Below are 20805 nucleotides of genomic sequence, written 5' to 3' on the forward strand. Positions count from 1 at the left end.
TTTGAGTGGGAGTGGATAGAGAATTGAAGTATCAGACAGGAGGAATCTCAGGGTCATCCCTGAAGATTGAACATAGGTGCTCTCCGAAACAATCACCCAATCTGCATTTGGTTTCTCAAATGTAGAGGGGGGCACATTGTGAGCACCGCATGCAGTAGCCTAGGTTGGAAGAAGTGCAATTGGATCACTGCTTCACCTGGAGGGGATAGGTGGTGGGAAGGGGTGAATAGGTTGCATGGGAAAGTGCCATGGAAAGGGGAGTGGTTGGTGGTGATGAAAGAGTGGACCAGGGAATGGTGTCTTCAGAATGCTGACAGAGGAGGAGACACGAAGATGTGTCTGATGGTACAATTGCATTGAAGGCGATGATAATTGTGAAAGGCAATCTGTTGAATGTAGAAGCTGTTGGGTGGAGGTGGTAACTCTTTCCTTGCTCTGGTTAGGAGCCTCGAGGATGAGATCAGAAGTATGGTCTACCTCAGCAACGGAACACTATGGACCACCTCTTGCTCTACCATGGACTTACTTCTAATTGCAGTTTTGCACTAATGTGTTGTTTTGCACAGTCTTTGTTCTTCACTGTCTTGTATAATTTATGTCCAATTTATGCAATAATTGAGAAGTTGAGAGCAGGGTGGAAATTGACACCAAATGTAATGAAATGTTCAAGTTCTGAATGAGTGCAGGAAGCAGCACCAACGCAGTCATCAATGTATTGGAAAAAAGAATTGAGGGAGGAGTCCGGAATAGGACTGAGAAAAAGACTGTCCCACATATCCCACAAAAAGATTTGTGTGACTGGGACCCAAGTCAATGTCATCTTCGATCTGGAGAAAGTTAGCAGAATTGGAGGAGAAGTTGTTCAATCTGAGATTGAGTTCAGCCAGTAGAATGAATGCGCAAGTGGAGGCGAACTGGTTGGGCTTCTGTGCAAAGAATCAGAGTGCCCTCAGACCCTCCTGAGTGTGGAGGTGTAGGGGGATTGTACATTCACGGTGAAGATGAACCAGTTGGGACCAGGGAACCAAAACTGTTAAAATGGCAGAGGGCATCGGCCATGATCTCATTGAACAGTAGGGCAGGCTTAAGGGGCCTGCTTGTGTTTCTTATCTTCCCAAGAACCTTGTCATCTGGCAGGCAACAACAAAGCCATCTGAACTTTTGCTCTTTGCTGCTGAGAACAGTGTCAATCCCCCACACTATACCGCCCCCACTCCAAAAATCCGGCATATTCAGGGCTTCAGTGGTGCTGGACCATTGCATGCTACTCCTATTAATATCCAAATACAACCTTATTTCACCCTTTTTACATGTATAACAATTTTTCCAATGAGCCCGGTAAGTTTAAAGGGAACAGGAAATATATAAGCAGTCTGGACCACGGATCCAGCTGTACTCTGCAGCCTGGCTCACATTCCAGAATAATGAGTGAACCATTGGGATTTTTGAACAATCAGATGCTGGATTATCAGAGCTTTACTGAAGGTTCACAATATACATTCCTGTGGAATATGTTCCATTAGAATGGATAGCAACAGAAGGTGGTTGGGGGGTGGGTGCAGATGGGTGGTGTGGCTGGTTGGAGAATGATGAACAAAGGATTGTCACTATATAACACGGGGTATGTTACTGGTGGGCATGGGTATAACAGTAGTGGTTGACAAAGCTCTGTGCGTAACATTAATGTACACTACACTACTGGTGGGCATGGGTCTACATATCGTACAGGGGTACAGTCCTGGTGGACACAGATCTGTGCATAACATTGGGGTACTGCACAGGTGGGCTTAAGCCTGTGTATAATAATACTGAGGTACAGCATTGGTGAGCATAGGGTTTGTGTATAACACTGGCCGACTACTATAACACTGGGGTACAGTGTGGGTCTGTGTGTAACACCAGGGCACGGTGTGGGTCTGTGTGTAACACCGAGGTACAGTGTGGGACTGTGTGTAACAGTGGGGTACAGTGTGGGTCTGTGTACAACACCGGGGTACAGTGTGGGACTGTGTGTAACACCGGGGCACGGTGTGGGACTGTGTGTAACACTGGGGCACGGTGTGGGTCTGTGTGTAACACCGGGGCACGGTGTGGGACTGTGTGTAACACCAGGATACGGTGTGGGACTGTGTGTAACAACGGGGCACGGTGTGGGACTGTGTGTAACACCGGGGCACGGTGTGGGTCTGTGTGTAACACCGAGGTAAGGTTTGGGTCTGTGTGTAACACCGGGGCACGGTGTGGGACTGTGTGTAACACCGGGGCACGGTGTGGGACTGTGTGTAACACCGGGGCACGGTGTGGGTCTGTGTGTAACACCGGGGCACGGTGTGGGACTGTGTGTAACACCGGGGCACGGTGTGGGTGTGTGTAACACCGGGGCACGGTGTGGGACTGTGTGTAACACCGGGGCACGGTGTGGGTCTGTGTGTAACACCGGGGTACGGTGTGGGTCTGTGTGTAACACCGGGGCACGGTGTGGGTCTGTGTGTAACACCGGGGCACGGTGTGGGACTGTGTGTAACACCGGGGCACGGTGTGGGACTGTGTGTAACACCGGGGCACGGTGTGGGACTGTGTGTAACACCGGGGCACGGTGTGGGACTGTGTGTAACACCGGGGCACGGTGTGGGACTGTGTGTAACACCGGGGCACGGTGTGGGACTGTGTGTAACACCGGGGCACGGTGTGGGACTGTGTGTAACACCGGGGCACGGTGTGGGACTGTGTGTAACACCGGGGCACGGTGTGGGACTGTGTGTAACACCGGGGCACGGTGTGGGACTGTGTGTAACACCGGGGCACGGTGTGGGACTGTGTGTAACACCGGGGCACGGTGTGGGACTGTGTGTAACACCGGGGCACGGTGTGGGTGGATACTGGCACCCTCTGCACTTTAAGCAGCTGTCATGGGTACTGTGGCCTATGAGTCTTGCATTATCGGCCCGAGCCCCGCGGCCCCCGGGACCAACCGACACCGAGCGGCCCCGCGGCTCCGGGGACCAGCCGACACCGAGCGGCCTCCCGCCCCCGTTACCGCAGGAGGACAACATGACGACCCGCAGATGTGACAGACCGAACCTCAAAGCCGCCGACATATCCCCGCCCCGCCCCACCCTGACGTTACGCTTCCTGAGTGGGTCTACCGCCTGTCACTCCATGTACGTCACACCATGGAGCGGGCTGGGAGTTGTAGTTCTTCCCCGCCCCCGTTGAGCCCCCCCCCGGCTGAGGCGCATGCGCAGTGTGGGCAGGGGCAGGGCCGGCGAGGCGGGAGCGGGGCCGGGCTGGGCTGCGGGGCGGGGCATGGAGCAGGTGTGGAGTCCGCCGGCTGCTGCTCGGTGATCGGGACGCTCGGTATCGGTGTGCGTGGCGTGGCCGGGGCTCAGGTGAGGGGCTCCGGGCCTTCCCGATGACTGCCTGGGTCATCCTCCCCGTCAGCCTGTCCGCCTTCTCCATCGCCGGCATATGGATCGTGTGAGTAGCCTGCTCTGCCTCCGGGCCTCGCTGCTGCCCATCCCCGCCCCGGGGGAGGGGGCTTCAGCCTCCCGGCCCCGCAGGCCTCTTCCCCCCCCCCCCCCCCCACCCTCCGGGGGCACCGCCGGCCCCCGGCTCACTGCCCGCCACCGACCTCTCCTCCCCCCGGTCCTCGCTTCGCTTCACCCCTTCCCCGACCCTCACTCACTCACCCCGAATTGAGACTGATCTTAAAGCCGCCCCTTTGCACCAATATCCACGAGTGGAAACGTGCGGGGCTGTGCTTGTGGTGAAGGAGATGCGCACACAGCGCAAATAGTTGTAACCGTGTTTGAAGTTTATGGTCCAAGACTTCTGACATTTCGGTAAGAACCGCAGATTCTGTGCAGCATTGCCCTGTCCTGGAGTCAGGCATCTCCTCGCTGCATTCACTACATTTACTTGAAAATCAAATAAAATGTAAGTTGCTGGAAATCGAAAACAAAATGCTGGAAAAACTAATGTCAGGCAGCTGCATAGACAAGCAGTTCAATGTTTCAGGCTTGCAACCATTGACTGTTGACTGATCTACTGAGTTTTATTAGCAATTTCTGTTTTAGTTTCAATGTATTTATTTCCCAACTTGCATATCAGGAAGCAAGAATGAGAGGAGAAATGGTTATATCCACAGTTCAAAAGATGAGTTTGAGGTGGCTTCTAAAACTGGAAAGAGAAATAGTAAGCGCAAAGGATTTACTACGAAGATGTGGGGAACCTGCACACTGTCACTTAAAAGATGATCTATAAGAAGGAAGGCCAAGCATGCTTGCATTGGAGGATTGGATCCAAAAGCAAAATACCGCAAGCATTAGAAATCTGAAAGAAAATGATCAATAGACCTGTCAGCACGAATGGAGAAAGAAGCTGCATGAACACTCCAGATTGATGATCTTTTGTTAGAAACGTTGGATGGCAGACTTGAAGTATGGAGAGGTGATAATAAATACGTATGAGAGGTTTTGAATTTAGTTGGCTAAAGTATCTGTGAAGAGTAGCCTGAGAGTTTTTTTTGAGTTTATACAATTTTGAACGAGATTGTGAAGAAATTGCACCAGAGGTGATGGACGTATATTTAAAAGTTTTTTTCCTCATTGATCAACATTGCAGGGGAGGAAATGTAAAGCAGCTATTGTGAAGGGTCTTGGACCTGAAATCTAAACTCTTTTTCTTTTTCCACAAGTGCAGCCTGGCCTTGAGATATCCCAGCTTTTTTTTTATTAAAGCAGATGCACAAGTGACAATTTGTTTGCATTTATGCACCGCCATTGATGTAAAACACATAAATGACTATTGGATATTAAGGGAATCAGGAGATATGGGGTTAATACAGGAAAATGGAGCTGAGGTAAAAAACCAACCATGATCATATCAAATGGCAGAAGAAGGTGCTAGGGGCCAAATGGCCAATTCTTGCTTCAGTTTCTTAAGACAGATTGTTTACTTCCAAACATATTTCAAGCAGGGCAAATTTTAAGCACAGTCTTAAGCAGAGCAGGCAGGGGAGCAAACGTGGAAATTTTGGTGGAATTTAGAGATGATGGTTCTTTGAAGGATAATTCAAAAGATAATTCCACAAGCCCATAACTCAGATAAGAAGTTTGACAATGTACAGCAACTGATATGGAATTAAGTTTTAATAGTGGAGCAGTACTGCTTGGTGTTAGGTATCTTTGGAACTTGGCGTGCTTGCAGATATTCCTAGAAAGTGCAGAATGTAAACAAACAAAGGGATGAAGTTGGATACTCAGGACATGATTGTAAGGTGGCAGGAGGAGAGATACAGAGTACATGGGCTTAGGTAGGGTAAATGTGCCATTATTTGGACAAACAGAATTGAACTAGTGGAAGAGAGTGATGTGGTTAATTATGACCCTGGAGCATTGAGGTAAGCTGCTTTCAGTACTTCTCCCAAGTGGATAATCTTTATGTATGAACCTGGTTGGCAGCTTATTAAACTAGCTGAACCTGGTATTCTGTTCATCTGGCATCAATGCTTGAAAAGACTTCTTTTTTCTCTGATTTTCCACTCCCTAACCTTAGATCACAACATTCAGTTGTCCTCCTGATCAACTAAGCAAGCATAATCTGGGGATCTGAACCAGGAGATTCCATGTGTGTATCGTTTACTACCACATCATATGATAAGCATGCTTGCAGTTATGGGGGTGGGTAGCTAGTTGTGCTGTTTCCCTTCCATTGCTGTGATCTCTCTTAACATTGAAATTATACCTAGAAGTAGAAATAATTTGTTGGTTGAAATAATTTTCAGAAATTATTTTGGAGGCATGTTGTGCTTGGTTGTCCAAGTTTATGATTCACAGAAACTTTGCACTGTGTACAAGAGTCTCTCAAACAAACTGCTGTGAAATTGGAGGTGTCTTGAATTGCAGGGAGGATAGGAATAGATTTCACAGGCTGGTGAAAGGGTGGAAAGGTGGCAGATGAAACTTAGCACTGAGAAATTTGAAGTACTGTATTACTCTTTGGTAGGAAGAATGAAAAGAAGTAATACAAATCGGGGGAACAGTTCCAAAAGCGGCAAAATAACGGGACTGCAGGAATATATCCATAGTTTTGTTGAAAGTGGCATGGCAGTTTGAGAAAGTGGTTAAAAAATACTCAGGATCCTGGACTTTATAAATAGGAGCACGGAGTATGTGCAAGGAGGGATTGGTGATTCTTAAAGTCACTGGAGTGGCTGCAACTGCATGGTTGTGTCTAGTTCTGGGCTACATGTAGTAAATTTACCAAGGTGATTCTAGGGATGGGGGAGAAGCTGGTGTTGTTTTTGGAACTGAGGAGGTTGTGAGAAATATTTAAAATCATGTAGATAAGCTGGAAACTGTTCCCAATGGTGGAGGTATCAAGGATTAGGGTACGTCGAATGAAGGTGATGGGCAGAAGAGCCAAAGGTGACATGGAGGATTTTGTTTTAAACAGCAAGTTGTTAAGGGTGGAGTTGGATTCAGTGTTGGCGTTTAAAAGGGTGATGGATAAGAATCTGAAAGGAAAGAATTTGGGGAGAAGGCAGGGAAGTGCGATCAGTGTGGAGCCTGCAAGGAGTTAATGGACTGAATGGCCACCTTCTCTGCTCCAACCATTCTATAGATGTTGCTTATATGATGCTCTGTGTGATGCTGCTGCAAGTTTTTCATTGCACCTGTGCGTCCATGTACTTGTGCACGTGACAGTGAACTTTGAGCATATGCTATCTCTCCACAGATAACACACTTCCACAGTCCAACGAACATGAGCACAGGGTGGCAGGGCTTTAAGGACCCAAGGGGGCTGCGGTTACTTCTCAAGTTTAGAGTCATAGAATCACCCAGCATAGAAACAGGCTCTTTGGTCCACTGAGCCCATGCCGACAACCAAGCCCCCATTTACCCTAATCCTACAGTAATCCCATTTGTTATTCTCCCACACACATTCCTGCCAACTCTCCTCCAGATTCTGCCCTCACCCACACACCAGGGGCAATTTGCAAAGGCCAGTTAATCCACCGATTCACACATCTTTGGGATGTGGGAGGAAGCCTTTAATGTGATAAAACTGAAACTCAGCAGCACAGAAAACTGGGATGCATCCTGTGATTATCCAGCAGGGCTGCTCAGCTCTGCAAGCCAGTGTTACCAAGTAATTTGGTGCCAAGTGGAGAGAGTCCCAATCTCCAGTGACAATCTGAATGGCATAGCTGTAATTGATTCTTCAGTCTAATGCTATTAAGTGCATCAAAGATGATACGATTAGCACAGATGATCTGATGGTATAAATGGTGTTGTAAGTAAACCACAAACATTCCACTCTGGGCACTATCCTCTGACCATAAAACTTATTCTTTCAGATATGCCATGGCAGTTATGAATCACCATGTTTGTCCTGTGGAAAACTGGTACAGTATTTACAGTTTATTTGCTTCCTCTCAGTAATTTCATTTTTCTCATGGTCCAACCTGTGCTGAATTAGTTGATCTTGTCCACTGTGCTAGATAAGATAAGATGTATGGTTAGGGCAGGGAAAAGTCAGTCAGGAATTTAGTTCTTATTGGAAAATGTCTGGAGGACAGAACCAAATCGGGTGTACTATATAAACGTCTGGGTCTGATATAACGGTCATCTAAAACTAAATCTCCATTGCTTGCAAAAGGCTTTGAAGTAAGTCTGTGGAACTGTTATAAATACACTTCTCACAGTTCGTTGCGAGTTGTGACTGTTAATACTGATCACTCCAGTGTTTCTGACCCTGACATTTATATCAATCTCTTCATCTGATTATGTTCCATCCAGTAATATGCTTAAAGATTAAGTTAGCACCAAATAACCCAAGGAGCACCTTCATTTTTTTTTCCAGCTAAGTAGCAGTAGCTGCCACAGTATGTGTGACTGAAATACATATGTGTGTATACATGGTTATGTGTGAGCATATGGTGATACAATTGTGTTTGAAGTATTTTTTCAGTTAATTTTCTCCCCTCTTAATGTGGGCTATTTGACCAAGGAGGGCATAGCAACAAAATCTATTCCAGCCTTAACCAGACATTGATGCACACCTTCCAACAAGCTTTATCGGATAGTGATCAGGAGTGAGAATTTTGATTTGTTACCGCCCCTCACCACTTTACTACCTAACAGGGGGACTCAGATTGACTGTAACATCCCAGAGACTAATCTGCGTGCAAATCAAACCACCTTAGATATTTGGCACACTAGTTCTTTTCTTTGTAAGTTATGGAGAGTATTTGTGGAGTTCAATTTTGTAACTCTAACCAATATTGGAGCCTCTTTTAGTTGAATATATTAAAACATGCTTTGCCTGACTTGTTTGTTTATGTGTACAAGTGATAGAAAAATAAGTAAATTCTTGCTTTGTTGCATTTCTATGATTCTGGTTCAAAACATGTTGATGTAATGCATTATTTTTGTGAAATGGTCTGAACCTATGACTGGAATTAATTCCTGCCCTTGTCCTGCTCATGTTAATGTGTAGTTATAAACTACATGTAGTTGGTTGCCCTGGCAGTGTGCGAGTGGAATTTATTACACCTAGCCTCGTAAATGACCCTTTCTCCTTGAGAACTTTGCCAATTGGTCTACTCATGTTCATTTCATTTCCGTGTCCTTGAAAATTTGAAGCAAGTGTCTTTCAAATTTATGCATTTTAAATCTACTTTATCTTTTATTCCCAAGGTTATATAATGAGTCTTGCTCTGAGGATACTTCAAAGCATGGCTACCCAAAAAGTTGCTGCACTATTCAGGATATTCCGCTTGTCAGGTAGAAACATTACATTCAATGAAGCTGCATGAGCCTATTCATTTTATGATTATAAAGCAAAGCATATTGTTAATGTATAACTAGTTCATCAATACAGGGAAGGGACAAGTTAACGTTTCAAGTAGGTTAGGGCTTTCATCAGTTTTATTCAACAAGAGGGATCAATAATTCCAACTGAGACGTCAACTTGTCTTTGTGAGTTTGATTATTTTTGCACAAACTTTCAGCACATCTTGACTTCTAGTAATTTTAGTTCATTTCCTGTGTTTGATTTTACCATTTATCATTTCTATTTAGTCTCTGTTCATTTTGGAAGGGTTTGGGCAATTTACCTCCAGCTATTGTTACAGTTTTGGTCACCCTGCTATAGGAAAGATATTATTAAACTGGAAAGGGTACAGAAAAGATATACAAGGATGTTGCCAGGTCTTGAGGGATTGAGTTATGGGGAAAGATTGGACAGGTTAGGACTTTATTTTGGAACATAGGAGCCTGAGAGGTGATCTTATGGAGGTGTATAAAATCATGAGGTGCATAGATTGGGTGAACTCAGTCTTTTTCCCAGCATTGGGGAATCAAGAACTAGAGGGCATAGGTTTAAAGTGAGAAGGAAAAGACTTGATAGGAACTTGAGGGGCAACTGTTTTTTTACACAGATGGTGGTATGTATGTGGAATGAGATGCCAGAGGAAGTGATTGAGGCAGGTACAATAACAATTTTTAAAAGACAGTTGGAGAGGTGCATAGATCGGAAAGGTTTAGAAGGTTATGGGCCAAACGCTGGCAAATGGGACTAGTTTGGATGGGCATTTTGGTCGGCATGAACCAGTTGGGCCGAAGGGCCTGTTTCCATTGCTGTACAACTATGACTTCCCTTGCTTAGATGGTGCTTGTTGACCTCCTGCCCAATTTCCACATGCTTCTCCATCAGTCCTTTATCTCAAACAATAGAACTTTCATGTGAATTTTTGGAAATGGCATTTCTATTCATGATCAAATCGGTTTCATGTGAGAAGCAATCAAAATGATGAATCTGTACTGAGACCTCTGCTGTTTGTAATGTAAATAAATGATCTGGATGAAAATGTACATGGGTAGGTTAGTAAGTTTGCAGATGATACGAAGATTGGTGGTGGTGTGGATAGTGTGGAAGACTGGCAAAGGATACAGCGGGATACAGATCAGTTGCAGATATGGATGGAGAAATGGCAGATGGAGTTTAACACAGCCAAATGTGAAGTGTTGCCCCTTGGGAGATCAAATGTAAAGAGACAGTACGCTGTTAATGGCAAGAACCTTAACAGTGTTGATGAGCAGAGGGATCTTGGGGTCCAAGTTCATAGCTCCCTGAAGGTGGCTGTAGGGTGATAAAGAAGGCATATGGCATGCTTGCCTTTATTAGTCAAGGTACTGAGTTCAAGAATCAAGAAGTTATGCTGTAGCTTTATAAAATTCTGGTTAGGCCGCATCTGGAGTATTACATTCAGTTTTGGTTGTCCCATTATAGGAAGGACATGGAGGCTTTGGAGAGGGTGCAGAAGAGGTTTACCAGGATGCTCCCTGGATTAAAGGTCATGTGCTATAAGGAGAGTTTGGACAAACTTGGATTGTTTTCTCTGGGGCAGCAGAGGCTGAGGGGAGATCTAATAGAGGTTTATAAGATTATGAGAAGCATAGATAGAGTAGACAACCAGTATCTTTCTCCCAGGGTTGAATTGTCTTATACTAGAGGGCATGCATTTAAGGTGAGAGGGGGTAAGTTCAAAGAAGATATGTGGGGCAGGTTTTTTTTATACAGAGAGTGGAATGTGCTGCCTGGGGTGGTGGTGGAGGCAAATATGATAGGGGCATTCAAGAGGCTCTTAGATAGGCATACAAGTGTTCGGGAAATGTAAGGATATGAATATTTAGGCGGAAGTGATTAGTTTAGCTGGGCATTTGATTACTAATTTAATTGTGGGCCGAAGGGCCTGTTCTGTGCTATACTTTTCTGTGTTCTAATAGGTAAAACAATGCTGCACTGAGGAGCAAAGCAATTGTATCTCTAAACATTAACTAAAATGCTAATATGTTCATGTGCATTAGTTTTCGATAACGTATTAAATTATTGTTCTCTGACTTGCCGTGATCTGACCTTGAGTGTTGTTTAAAAATGCAAATGTCTGCTATGTTATCCTTATTTACTCAGTTCCTCAAATATTTAAATAAGGTTGGCTAAGCACGATCTCCCTTTTGGAAACCACGTTAATATTCATAATTATATTTTCGGTTTATAGATGTCTTTCAATTGCGTCTGTGGATAAAGATTTCACTACCTTTTCTACATACTGACATTTATTTAATTGATCTGTAGTTCCCTGGACTTCTTTGTATGTAGGATTCATGTTTGCTGTCTACTGGTTTTCTGGCACCATTCCATAACTCTGTTTATATGAAAACAAATTCCCTCGTGGATTTTCCTGACACCATAAATCTGCAGACCTTAGTGACAGACCCTTCTGCCTGTTTCTTCTCCAACTGCTCTTGCTAGAACTAATCATTCTGGGTTAAGTTCCATTACAAAGGGGCTGCTGTTGGACAGTATTTGAAAAGCTGTACTCTACATTATTTTATAAACTGTGCTATTTTTCCCCCATTTGCAAACATCACATATATATTTGACTGTTTCTCACTCTCTGCATTACACACACTCATTCCTTTCTTCATCTGTTCACCCTATCAAGCAGGTGACCTGACTGCAGGTCTCTTCCTTTTAGTTGGTTGTTAAGAGGACAGTGAGGGACCATAGATAACTGGTGCATCAGTATTTTGATGTGCATCTTTTTATATCTTCCCTCCTTGCTGTTGATTAATTCCTGGTTAAGAGGCAGTGTCACATCACTGGGTTTAATAATACACATAGGCGCGTACACAGAATGAAGGAAACAATTATTTGCTCCCAACTTTATGCCCACTTTCACAATACTGATGAGCAGCTACTGCTGGAAAGTGTGCAAATGTGGTCTCCTAGGAAGATGGAACTAGATTTGACCCTTTGATCCCTCAATTTGCTCAGTAATACTCAATTTTAATGTGAAAAATAGCCACCCGTGAGGGATAAGGACAGACTATAGCTTCTAGGGAATTAACCCAGAAAATAAAATCCTTCGGAGGTGGACGATATTGGCACCGTCATCAGATGAAACCAAATACTGATTATTTTTTATTTTCTTGACAGTAAATGTGGTTCATATCCTCCTGAAAGCTGCCTCTTCAGTTTAATTGGCAATGTGGGTGCTTTTATGGGTAAGTCATTGGCTTGTTCGTTACCAGGAGCTGGTGCTGCTGTATTCTAACTTTCCTACCATTATTTCTACCATTCTGGATCGGTTATTTCTATCAATATTGATTGCTTGTTTCAGTGGAAAATCAGTTCTTCTCCAGAGTCTGTTCAAAAGTGGCTCAGCTGTGGTTAGAATACTGTCAACGTCTCATTCTGCTTTCAAATACTGGCCAGGGGTTTTGCCAAGTTTTCCATGATTTGTTGTCATGTATTCTGCCCCAGTCCTGGACAAAAAGCTTCAGTGGCAACTTATTTGAGCAATCGGTAGTCCTTAGTGCCTTATCAGTGGAACATTCAGGGTTGAGGAGGAATTGTATGTATAAGTAACCCACAGAGGTTAAGCACATGCCTAGCTTGAAACCTGTCCATGTGATGAGAATTACTGCGATTAAAATGATCATTTGGCTCAGCTGATATCTATACTCCACCTAGATGTCCTCCCACTCCAATTACCCATCCTGTCCCCACAAACCTTATCTCCATATGCATAAGGCTCCTCTTAAGCTCATTGATATTATACTCTTCAACCACACAATACCAAGTTCAGGGTGCTGACCACTTGCTGTAGTATCTCTTTAAATTTTTTTGTATATGTCTATGCCCTTCTGATGGACTTTGGCACAAGCGGAAGCAGTATTGGAGTTAATGACAATCAAGCAGGGAACTGGAGATATTGTACACCAAGTCTTCTTGGGAACTGTGTGTGAAGTCATCCAGAGCCTATAATTTGAAAGTTTCTTCCTGCTCTTTGAAACCCTTCATCACCTTGCCTTTCATATCTATAACCTTCTCTAGTTTTCCTGAACACTCTTCCTCTAACACTGGTCTCTTGCTTTCAGTGGCAGCACCCTGTTTACCTTTTCCACCACTGATGATCATTGCTACATTTATCTCATCTAGTATTTTTTCCCAAAATCTCTCTGCCTCACTACTTCCATCTCCATTTTTAAGACCCTCCTTAACATCCAATGCTTTAACCAAGCTTTTGAACACCCCCTTTGACAGACTCAGTTTTTATCTGAGTTTGTCTTTGAGGTAATCTGGGAAGTTGTTGTTTGTTAAACGTGCTAAATTTATGCAAATTGTTGTTTGCAGTGTTGGTATTAAGACAACTGTGGTACTTGTCTCGTGGCCAAAGTTTCTTGTCCAATATTCATTGCAAAGAATTGGCATTGGTTATGGCAGAGCGGGCACCATAAAATGACCTCAGTTGTCTGTCTTTAGTAGAATGTTGATATCTGCTTTAGCAGCATCAGTTGTTACAGGCCCATGGCATCTGTGATGGATTATTTTCTGTATTCACAGTCCATAATTTTGAATGTTCTTAGTTTTAAAATTGCGCATTGGGGCCCTAATTTAAGAGGTGTTATTGGAAAGGAGAGCAGGGAATTTTACTTTTAACTACTTGCTCAGGGAATGTTTGATTGGATAATGTGCTGAGAGCTCCACTCTGTAACTATCCTGAGTTGTATTTGTACTGGTGTATCACACGGTAGTTACAATATGGAAGAAAGCCATTTAACCTGTTGAGTCTATCCAGGCTCCATAAAAGAGCAATCCAGTGAGTCCCACTGACTTCATAGGTGTTTGAAGGTGGTGGTGGGAGAGAGAAGGGCATAATAGAACACTATAGATGGACTTTTGCTTTGTATTTGTCCAAGACTGCATCTATGCGTAGTAATGATTGTTGGATGAAGGATACTTGAATTTCTCCATATTATGTGATTTGCCTTCAATAATGAAGAAATTCAACAAAAATAAACCTCAAACAATGAACTGTTTCTTTTCATGGACATAAGCAGTTGCTATCAATGAACATGAGCAATTGTTCTAATCAATGCCTGTGTCCACTCATAGGCGAAATTAGGGCAGTTCCTCTGTCCAGTGCTACAGTGCCCAAACTAATGCTGATGTTCACTGATGAGTGCTGGTTTGGCCACTTCCTTTGTCCAGTAATAGTCCTTGTCATTGTGTCATGGTCTATGACTGGAAGGAGAATGGACTTAGCTACATTTTGCCCATTTATGGGGATGGCCCTAACTATTCTATGTCTGGTGTTTTCTTGCTCTCCCCTAGTGGTCTTGATCTGTGGTCTACGCTACGGTCAGATTTTGGAAAAGTGCCGACCAACATGGATTAACTCTGGCGCTCTGATTGCTGGTTGCATTAATGCAATTGGTCTCGTCATGGTCGGAAACTTCCAAGTAAGATTCTGTTCCATTTTCCCTATTTTCAGGAATAGCAAGAAAACCTTTTTCATTGACAGTTTAAGACACAAGGATTAATTTCTGTAAACCATGAGGATTAATTTTGAGAGTTCTGATGACCCTGTGACTGAAGGTACCACCAAGTGTAGCACTAAGCCAGACTCAAGGATTCAGCATTCAGTCACCTGTTGACACAATTCATTTCAGCCCTATGATTGTGAGATTAAATGTTGTGGTTAAGGTACTGGACTAATGGCCGGAGTCCTGAATCCAGAAATTTGAGGTGGAAATCCACCACAGCAGCTGGGGAATTTAATTCAAGTAATTAAATAAATCTGCATTTTATGTAAGAAAGCTAGACTCAATAACAGTAACCATGATGCTTCTTGATAGCTGTAAAAACCCATCTAGTCATTAATGTCCTTCAGTGAAGGAAATTTGCCATCCTTTCCCGATCTGGTCTACGTGCAACTTCAGACCCACCAACGTGGTTGACTCTTAACTGTCTCCTCAGTTCAGGGGTAATGATGGATTGACAATAAATGCCAGTATTGCCAATGATATCCACATCCTGTGAATGAATAAGAAAGGAAAGTCCAAGCATCCAGGTCCTGGTCACTATATGATATCCATAGTGCCAAAAGGATCCCAGGGCTGAAATGGTGGCCACAAGAGGACATAGGTTTAAGGTGCTGGGGAGTAGGTATAGAGGAGATGTCAGGGGTAAGTTTTTTACTCAGAGAGTGGTGAGTGTGTGGAATGGGCTGCCGGCAACGGTGGTGGAGGTGGATACGATAGGGTCTTTTAAGAGACTGTTGGATAGGTACATGGAGATGAGAAAAATAGAGGGCTATGGGTAAGCCTAATAATTTCTAGGGTAGGGACATGTTCGTGACAGCTTTGTGGGCCGAAGGGCCTGAATTGTGCTGTAGGTTTTTCTATGTTTCTATGTGAGGATGATGACTAGAGCAAGTTTAGCCAATGTGGTCCTGATGGTAAGAAAACACCCTGGCACTCACTGCCTTGGCTCCATGTAAAATGGTCATTTGGATGAAATACAAGAGAGATAATGTTGGTGGAAGAATGGTAGCTGTGATTTTCTGCATTTGATTAAGTACTCCAGCCAAAGGCTGTCGTTTAAAGTATGCCATTTTAAGTGAGGTGCTGGGAAGGAGGAAAAATAAGGTGAAGGGAAATAAACTTGTGTTATGTAATGTTTAAAGTTTCTACTATCCAACATGGCAGTAATGACTGGAAACTCTGTGGTAGAGTTGATGACTCTGTGGTGTGGCCAGGCTCACTCAAGAAGACCATCTCCTCTTGCTGAAGATATTGCTAAGTGTCTGGCACGTTTGAGCTGCAATCTTGCCAAAAGCAAATTGGAAGTTGAGAAGATTATTAAACGGCCCTCTAGGTAATTGTAAAATCTGTAATAGATTAGCATTTGGGCTAGAGGTGAAGAAATGAACTGTGGGTTCAAAGGGGAAATTTAGACGCTTGAGTGAGATTTTATTTGAAACCTTTGACAGTTGAGCATGTTATTTCCTCCTCTAAAAGGAGTAAACTTTTCATCTCATCAGGGCAATGTTTCAGTGTGGGCTGTGATAGCTGGTGTGACAAAGAAAGAGGATCAGTTCCATGGCTGTGCCTACCTGATGTGCACATTTTCCAATGGAGCTCTTAAACTGCTTCAGTCTGGGAGTGAAACTTAATGGGGCTCATTATGGTGACACCCAAATTTCCTTTGCAGTTTATGGGTAATTCTGTCATTTTTCATTTGGATTATTACTGAAGAAAATTCTGTTTCCTTCCAAAAACTCTTAATTTGCAGAATATGGGAACTGTCATGGAGTGATGTAAAGTGATTATTTTATATTTCAAACTGTGCTGCAGTCTGGCATATGGCCAAGGCATTCAGTGAGATCAGGTGTGGGCATGTTTACAACAGTACACTTCCCAAATATTATTCCATTACATTCCTTTTGTGTTCCATTCCTGTAGTTTGTAGTTACATAAACGTCACACCTGCTCTCTATGTAATTAAAGGAAAGCCATCCTTGCAATGTGCTCCAGGGGCTTGAGTGCTGGCACTTGTCAGCAAAGGACTATTGGGTTTTCTTTAACATTAGCTTCCCTTGCTATGCATGGTGCTTAAAGCCAAATATCACGAGGAGCACTGCTATTGAAAAAGCAAAATATTGCAGAAATAACAGGAAATGCTGGGAATATTTATCAGGTCAGGCGAAGAGAGAGCCGGTTAATGTTTCAGTTTGATAATCTTGCAGAAGAAATGGAAATAGTTATAAAATAGTTAGGTTTTAAGATGTTGAATGGGAGGGGTGGAAGGGATGAGAGAATAGAAGGGAAGATCTGTGATTGGGTGGAACATAGAAGATTAAGCGACAAAAGGAGTGACAGTGCAAAGTAAAGGAATGTCCCGTTAGGGAACAAAAATCTGGAAAAGGTGTAAATGCAGAACAGTTATCTGTAATTACCAAAAGAAAGTGAGGTGTATGCAGGAAGGATGCCAGAAATGAAAATGATCTGAAATTGTTGAACTCTGAGTCCAGAAGGCTGTAACATGCCAGTGCCTTGTTGAAAGCTGACGTGCCTTTGCCAAGCTTGGAACAGAGTTAGAGGCTGAGGTCTTGAAAGATCAGAGCATGAGTGAGAGAGGAATAAAGTCACAGGCATCCAGAAGATTGTGGACTGTCGGAGACCTTTGGCAAAACAGTTGCCCAATCTACATTTGGTCTTGGGCTACATTGCGAATGGAAATGTGTTTGGAAGCCTGGATGGTATGGAGCAAGGAGTTGAAAGGATAAGTGTTGCATCTCCTGAAGATGCACAGGAAGGTACCTTGGGAAGGTATTAGTAAAAGAATGAACTGGACCATCCCAGGAAGGGATGCTCTCTAAGAAATGTTGAAAGAAACAAAAAGTGTAAAATGGATCTGGTGATGGCAGTGCATCAAAAGTGCTGGAGGAGAAAAACTCGCTTCTTTCCATTCTGACTTTTTTCTATCCTTGTCTGTTTCTGCCTATCAACATCTGCAATGCTCTTCATGCCCTCCAGTACTTTAACAGTTTCCGGTTTCTTAGCCTGAACTGCCTTATTTTTACCATGGGCATCAAATCCCACTACATCTACATCTTCTATCAGGATGGCTTGAGAGTCCTTTATGCTTCTTGTCCAACCAATTTCTCTCCATCATATTTGTCTCGTTGAACAACTTTGCCTTGATATCACTTTTTTCCTCCAGTTAAAAGGTTTTGCTATGGACATCCAAGCTATGTCTGTCTCTGGGATTTGAGGAACATTCTTTATTTTATCCTACTAGTCTCTCCTTCACTTTTTTTGATGGCTGCTTGTATTCACCCTATGCTGAAAAGTTTTATCACCTTTACTGTCAGTTTTCATCCTGTTCTCACCTCATGTGCTGAATCCTGCACTTGTACATAACTCAAAAACGTCATTACTTTTGCTGCCAATTTCCACACACTTCTCATCTTCACGTGGTCCCTATCTGACTCTTCCCTTCCTGTCCTTGACTTCTCCATCTCCATTTCAAAGAATAACTTAACGAGCCCAATGACTGCTAAATCTGCCTTGACTATACTGCCTTCCGCTCTACTCCTGTAAGGTCTGTTCCATTGTTCCAATTCTTCCATCTGGTTGCATCTGTTCTGATGGTGCCAACCTCTGTAGCAGAGTTTCCAGTCTTACTTCTCCCTCAAACGTGGATTCCTCGCTAACGTTATGACATTGTCCTCAAACACCTTTGTTCAATTTCTCCTACTTCTGCTCACTCCTTTTCCCCATCCTCAAAATGGGATAGGATTCCCATTGTCCATGCTTTCCACCCCACCTATCTCCATCCTCTGCAGTTTCCAATGCAATGCCACCAGCAGGCACGATATCACCACCAGATGCATCTTGCCATCCTTACCTTGCAGCATGTCCAAACAACCATCTCCTTGGAGACATTCTGGTTCGCCCTCTAATAATATGCATTCAACTTCCTATGCAATGCAGTAGATGCAACAGCTGCCCTTCCACTTCCTATCTTGCAGCGCTGGGCTCCAAAAGCACTTTCTAGGCAAAGTACTGGTAAATTACTGCTATTTCCAAATCAGCACATTGTATTCAAAAAGTAAAAACTGCAGATGCAGGAAGTCTGAAATCATTGGGAATACTCAACTTGTCAGGCAGCGGCTGTGGACAGAGAAACAGAGGCAATGTTTCTTTTACCGCCCGCCTCCAGGCCCTGCACAGGAGTTTCTTCATTCTTACCCTGTCGCCAATCTCGCCCAAACACCACCCTCAACCCTTCTCCCTCCCCTCCCTCCCCTGAGCTCCTTTCCCACTGTTACCCCTTCTTAAGCCCTCCCTCCCATCACCCTCATCTAACCCCACACCTTGCCCCAGCTCCAATGCCTGCTGGGTCTTCACTATCTCCTCCTGAGCTCCCCCTCTCTGATGCTGAGTGGTCTATCTTCAGCATAGCCCTCGCCTTTCTATGCCTGCACCCACATCTTGAGTTCTGAGTCTGACATGACATTGAGCTCTTCTTCGTCCACCTCCATACCTGCTTCTTTGGCAAGGATTCCTCATTCTTCTCTCCCCCCCCCCCCCACACACACACACACACACACACACACACACACACACACACACACACACACACACACACACAAACACACACTGATGACCCCTTCTCACACCTTAAATGCTCCTCTTCCTCGTGCACACTCCCTTCTGGCCTTATACCCTCTTTTGAGCTTTTCATTTGTAGTTGCAGATGTGACGTCAACTGCTTTGACTTCTCCACTCCCCTCAACCACTCCAAATTCACCTCCTCCAAACACCCAGTCTCCACTCACTCCACACGAAAGCCTCATGAAACCCACATATGAGGGCGATGCAGTTGTGATTTGTTGGACTGATTTCTACCTCGCAGAGGCTAGGCAGCAGCTCTCGGACTTCTCCTCACTCTGCACTTTCAGTTCTGATGCAGGGTCTCAAACCGAAATATCAACTTTCCCTTTGCCTCCACAGATGCTGCTTGACCGGCTGAGTTCCTCCAGCAGTTCGCTTTTTGCTTCAGATTTGTATGCAGTCTCCCTTGTGTCTCAATGTTTCAGGTGATGACCTTTCAAATTGTGGTCTCCTCTCCCTTGGGAAGACGAAACACGTTGGGTGACTGCTTTGCTATACAGCTTTGTTAAGTCCGCAACAGTGACATGAGCTTCCAGTCACTGTAAATTTAATTCTCCATCCCATTTCCATTCTGACCTCGCTGTCCTCTGTGTCCTACCTTTCTCCAACTGGGAACGGCACCTTATCCAACAAGGGACATCACACTGAATTCAACACTTTTAGATAATCAGCATTTTCCAAATTTCCAGCATTCACGTCACATTCGTTTAGTCTTTACAGATAATTATTCTGCATTTGCACCTCTTCTAGACTTCTGTTGCCTATCACCATCAACTTTCACCATGCAGCATCTCCCCTTTTTTGTCATTTAATTTATTCCTCCTTCCACCCTGTCACAGACCTTGTCTTTTGTTCTCTTCTCTGCACCACCCTTTCCATGAATTTAAAAACCCATGCACTTCTAATAGTTCTTAGGAAAGATTATTGACCTGAAATGCTAACTATTTCTCCTTCTACAGATGCCTTTTTACCCATTAAGAATTTCCAACATGTTTTATTTTAACCCACTGGATCAAAGTATCATTTACCAGACTAGAGAGAAGGGTAAAATCAATGATGTTGAAAGAGAAAAGTAGTTTTCTGAGGCCCATGTATAGATAAGGAATGTACGAAGTGTAGTGTGAGATAGATTGAGAGTTGATCTTTAAATATGATGCTGTTGCATTTGAGCTTGGCATATCTGATTAGGGGAGGATAGATCTGCTGAGGTTCTGGTGTTCAATCGCTAAATAGCAACTGCATTGATGGAGTTGTATAGAACAGAAATGGGCCCTTTGGCCCACCGAGGCCATGCCAGCTAATCCCATATCATTATTACCACATTCCCTTCAGTCGTTGTCCTCCCTTTTCCCACCCTCCCCCCACATCCCCCCAGACTCTATCACTCACCTACACACCAGGAGCAATTTACAGTGGCCAGTTAACCCACCAACCTGTAAGTCTTTGGATGTAGGAGGAAACCAGAAAACCCGGAGGTCACAGGGAGAATGTGAAAACTCCTCACAGACAGCACCTGAAGTCAAGTTTGAACTGGGATGCTGGAGCTGTGAGGCAGCAGCCCAGTAGCTGCACCACTGTGGTAAAATGTGTGTAAATTTTGGAAGTGGTCAAGCTTGGGATCAGCGGTGATGCATCCTGTGGTTGAATCGTCAGATAGTCACTGTTCTCTTGGCTGGCATCTGAATAATGAGCAAGTTACCCGTGTGCTAGTCAATGCCTTCAATAGACTGAGGCTGTTGGAGAAGAGGGTCTTGTAATTTACTCTCCC

General features: G+C 44.0%; 1 protein-coding gene across 2 annotated transcripts in view; it reads left to right on the top strand.

Moving 5' to 3' along the window:
* Window positions 1–3300: 3300 nt before the first annotated feature.
* Window positions 3301–20805, top strand: part of LOC127584233 (transmembrane protein 150A-like) — a 36651-nt gene continuing 19146 nt past the window's right edge. The window contains exons 1-5 of one of the 2 annotated variants that reach the window (XM_052040864.1): window positions 3301–3477; window positions 7361–7408; window positions 8703–8789; window positions 12007–12074; window positions 14188–14315. In XM_052040864.1, the coding sequence (XP_051896824.1) occupies window positions 3413–3477; window positions 7361–7408; window positions 8703–8789; window positions 12007–12074; window positions 14188–14315 (396 nt within the window). In that variant the 5' untranslated portion in view covers window positions 3301–3412. The remainder of the gene's footprint in view (window positions 3478–7360; window positions 7409–8702; window positions 8790–12006; window positions 12075–14187; window positions 14316–20805) is intronic. The other variant, XM_052040865.1, reaches the window with a different exon arrangement.

Source organism: Pristis pectinata, chromosome 29 (assembly GCF_009764475.1).
Source record: "Pristis pectinata isolate sPriPec2 chromosome 29, sPriPec2.1.pri, whole genome shotgun sequence".
Lineage (NCBI taxonomy): Eukaryota > Metazoa > Chordata > Chondrichthyes > Rhinopristiformes > Pristidae > Pristis > Pristis pectinata.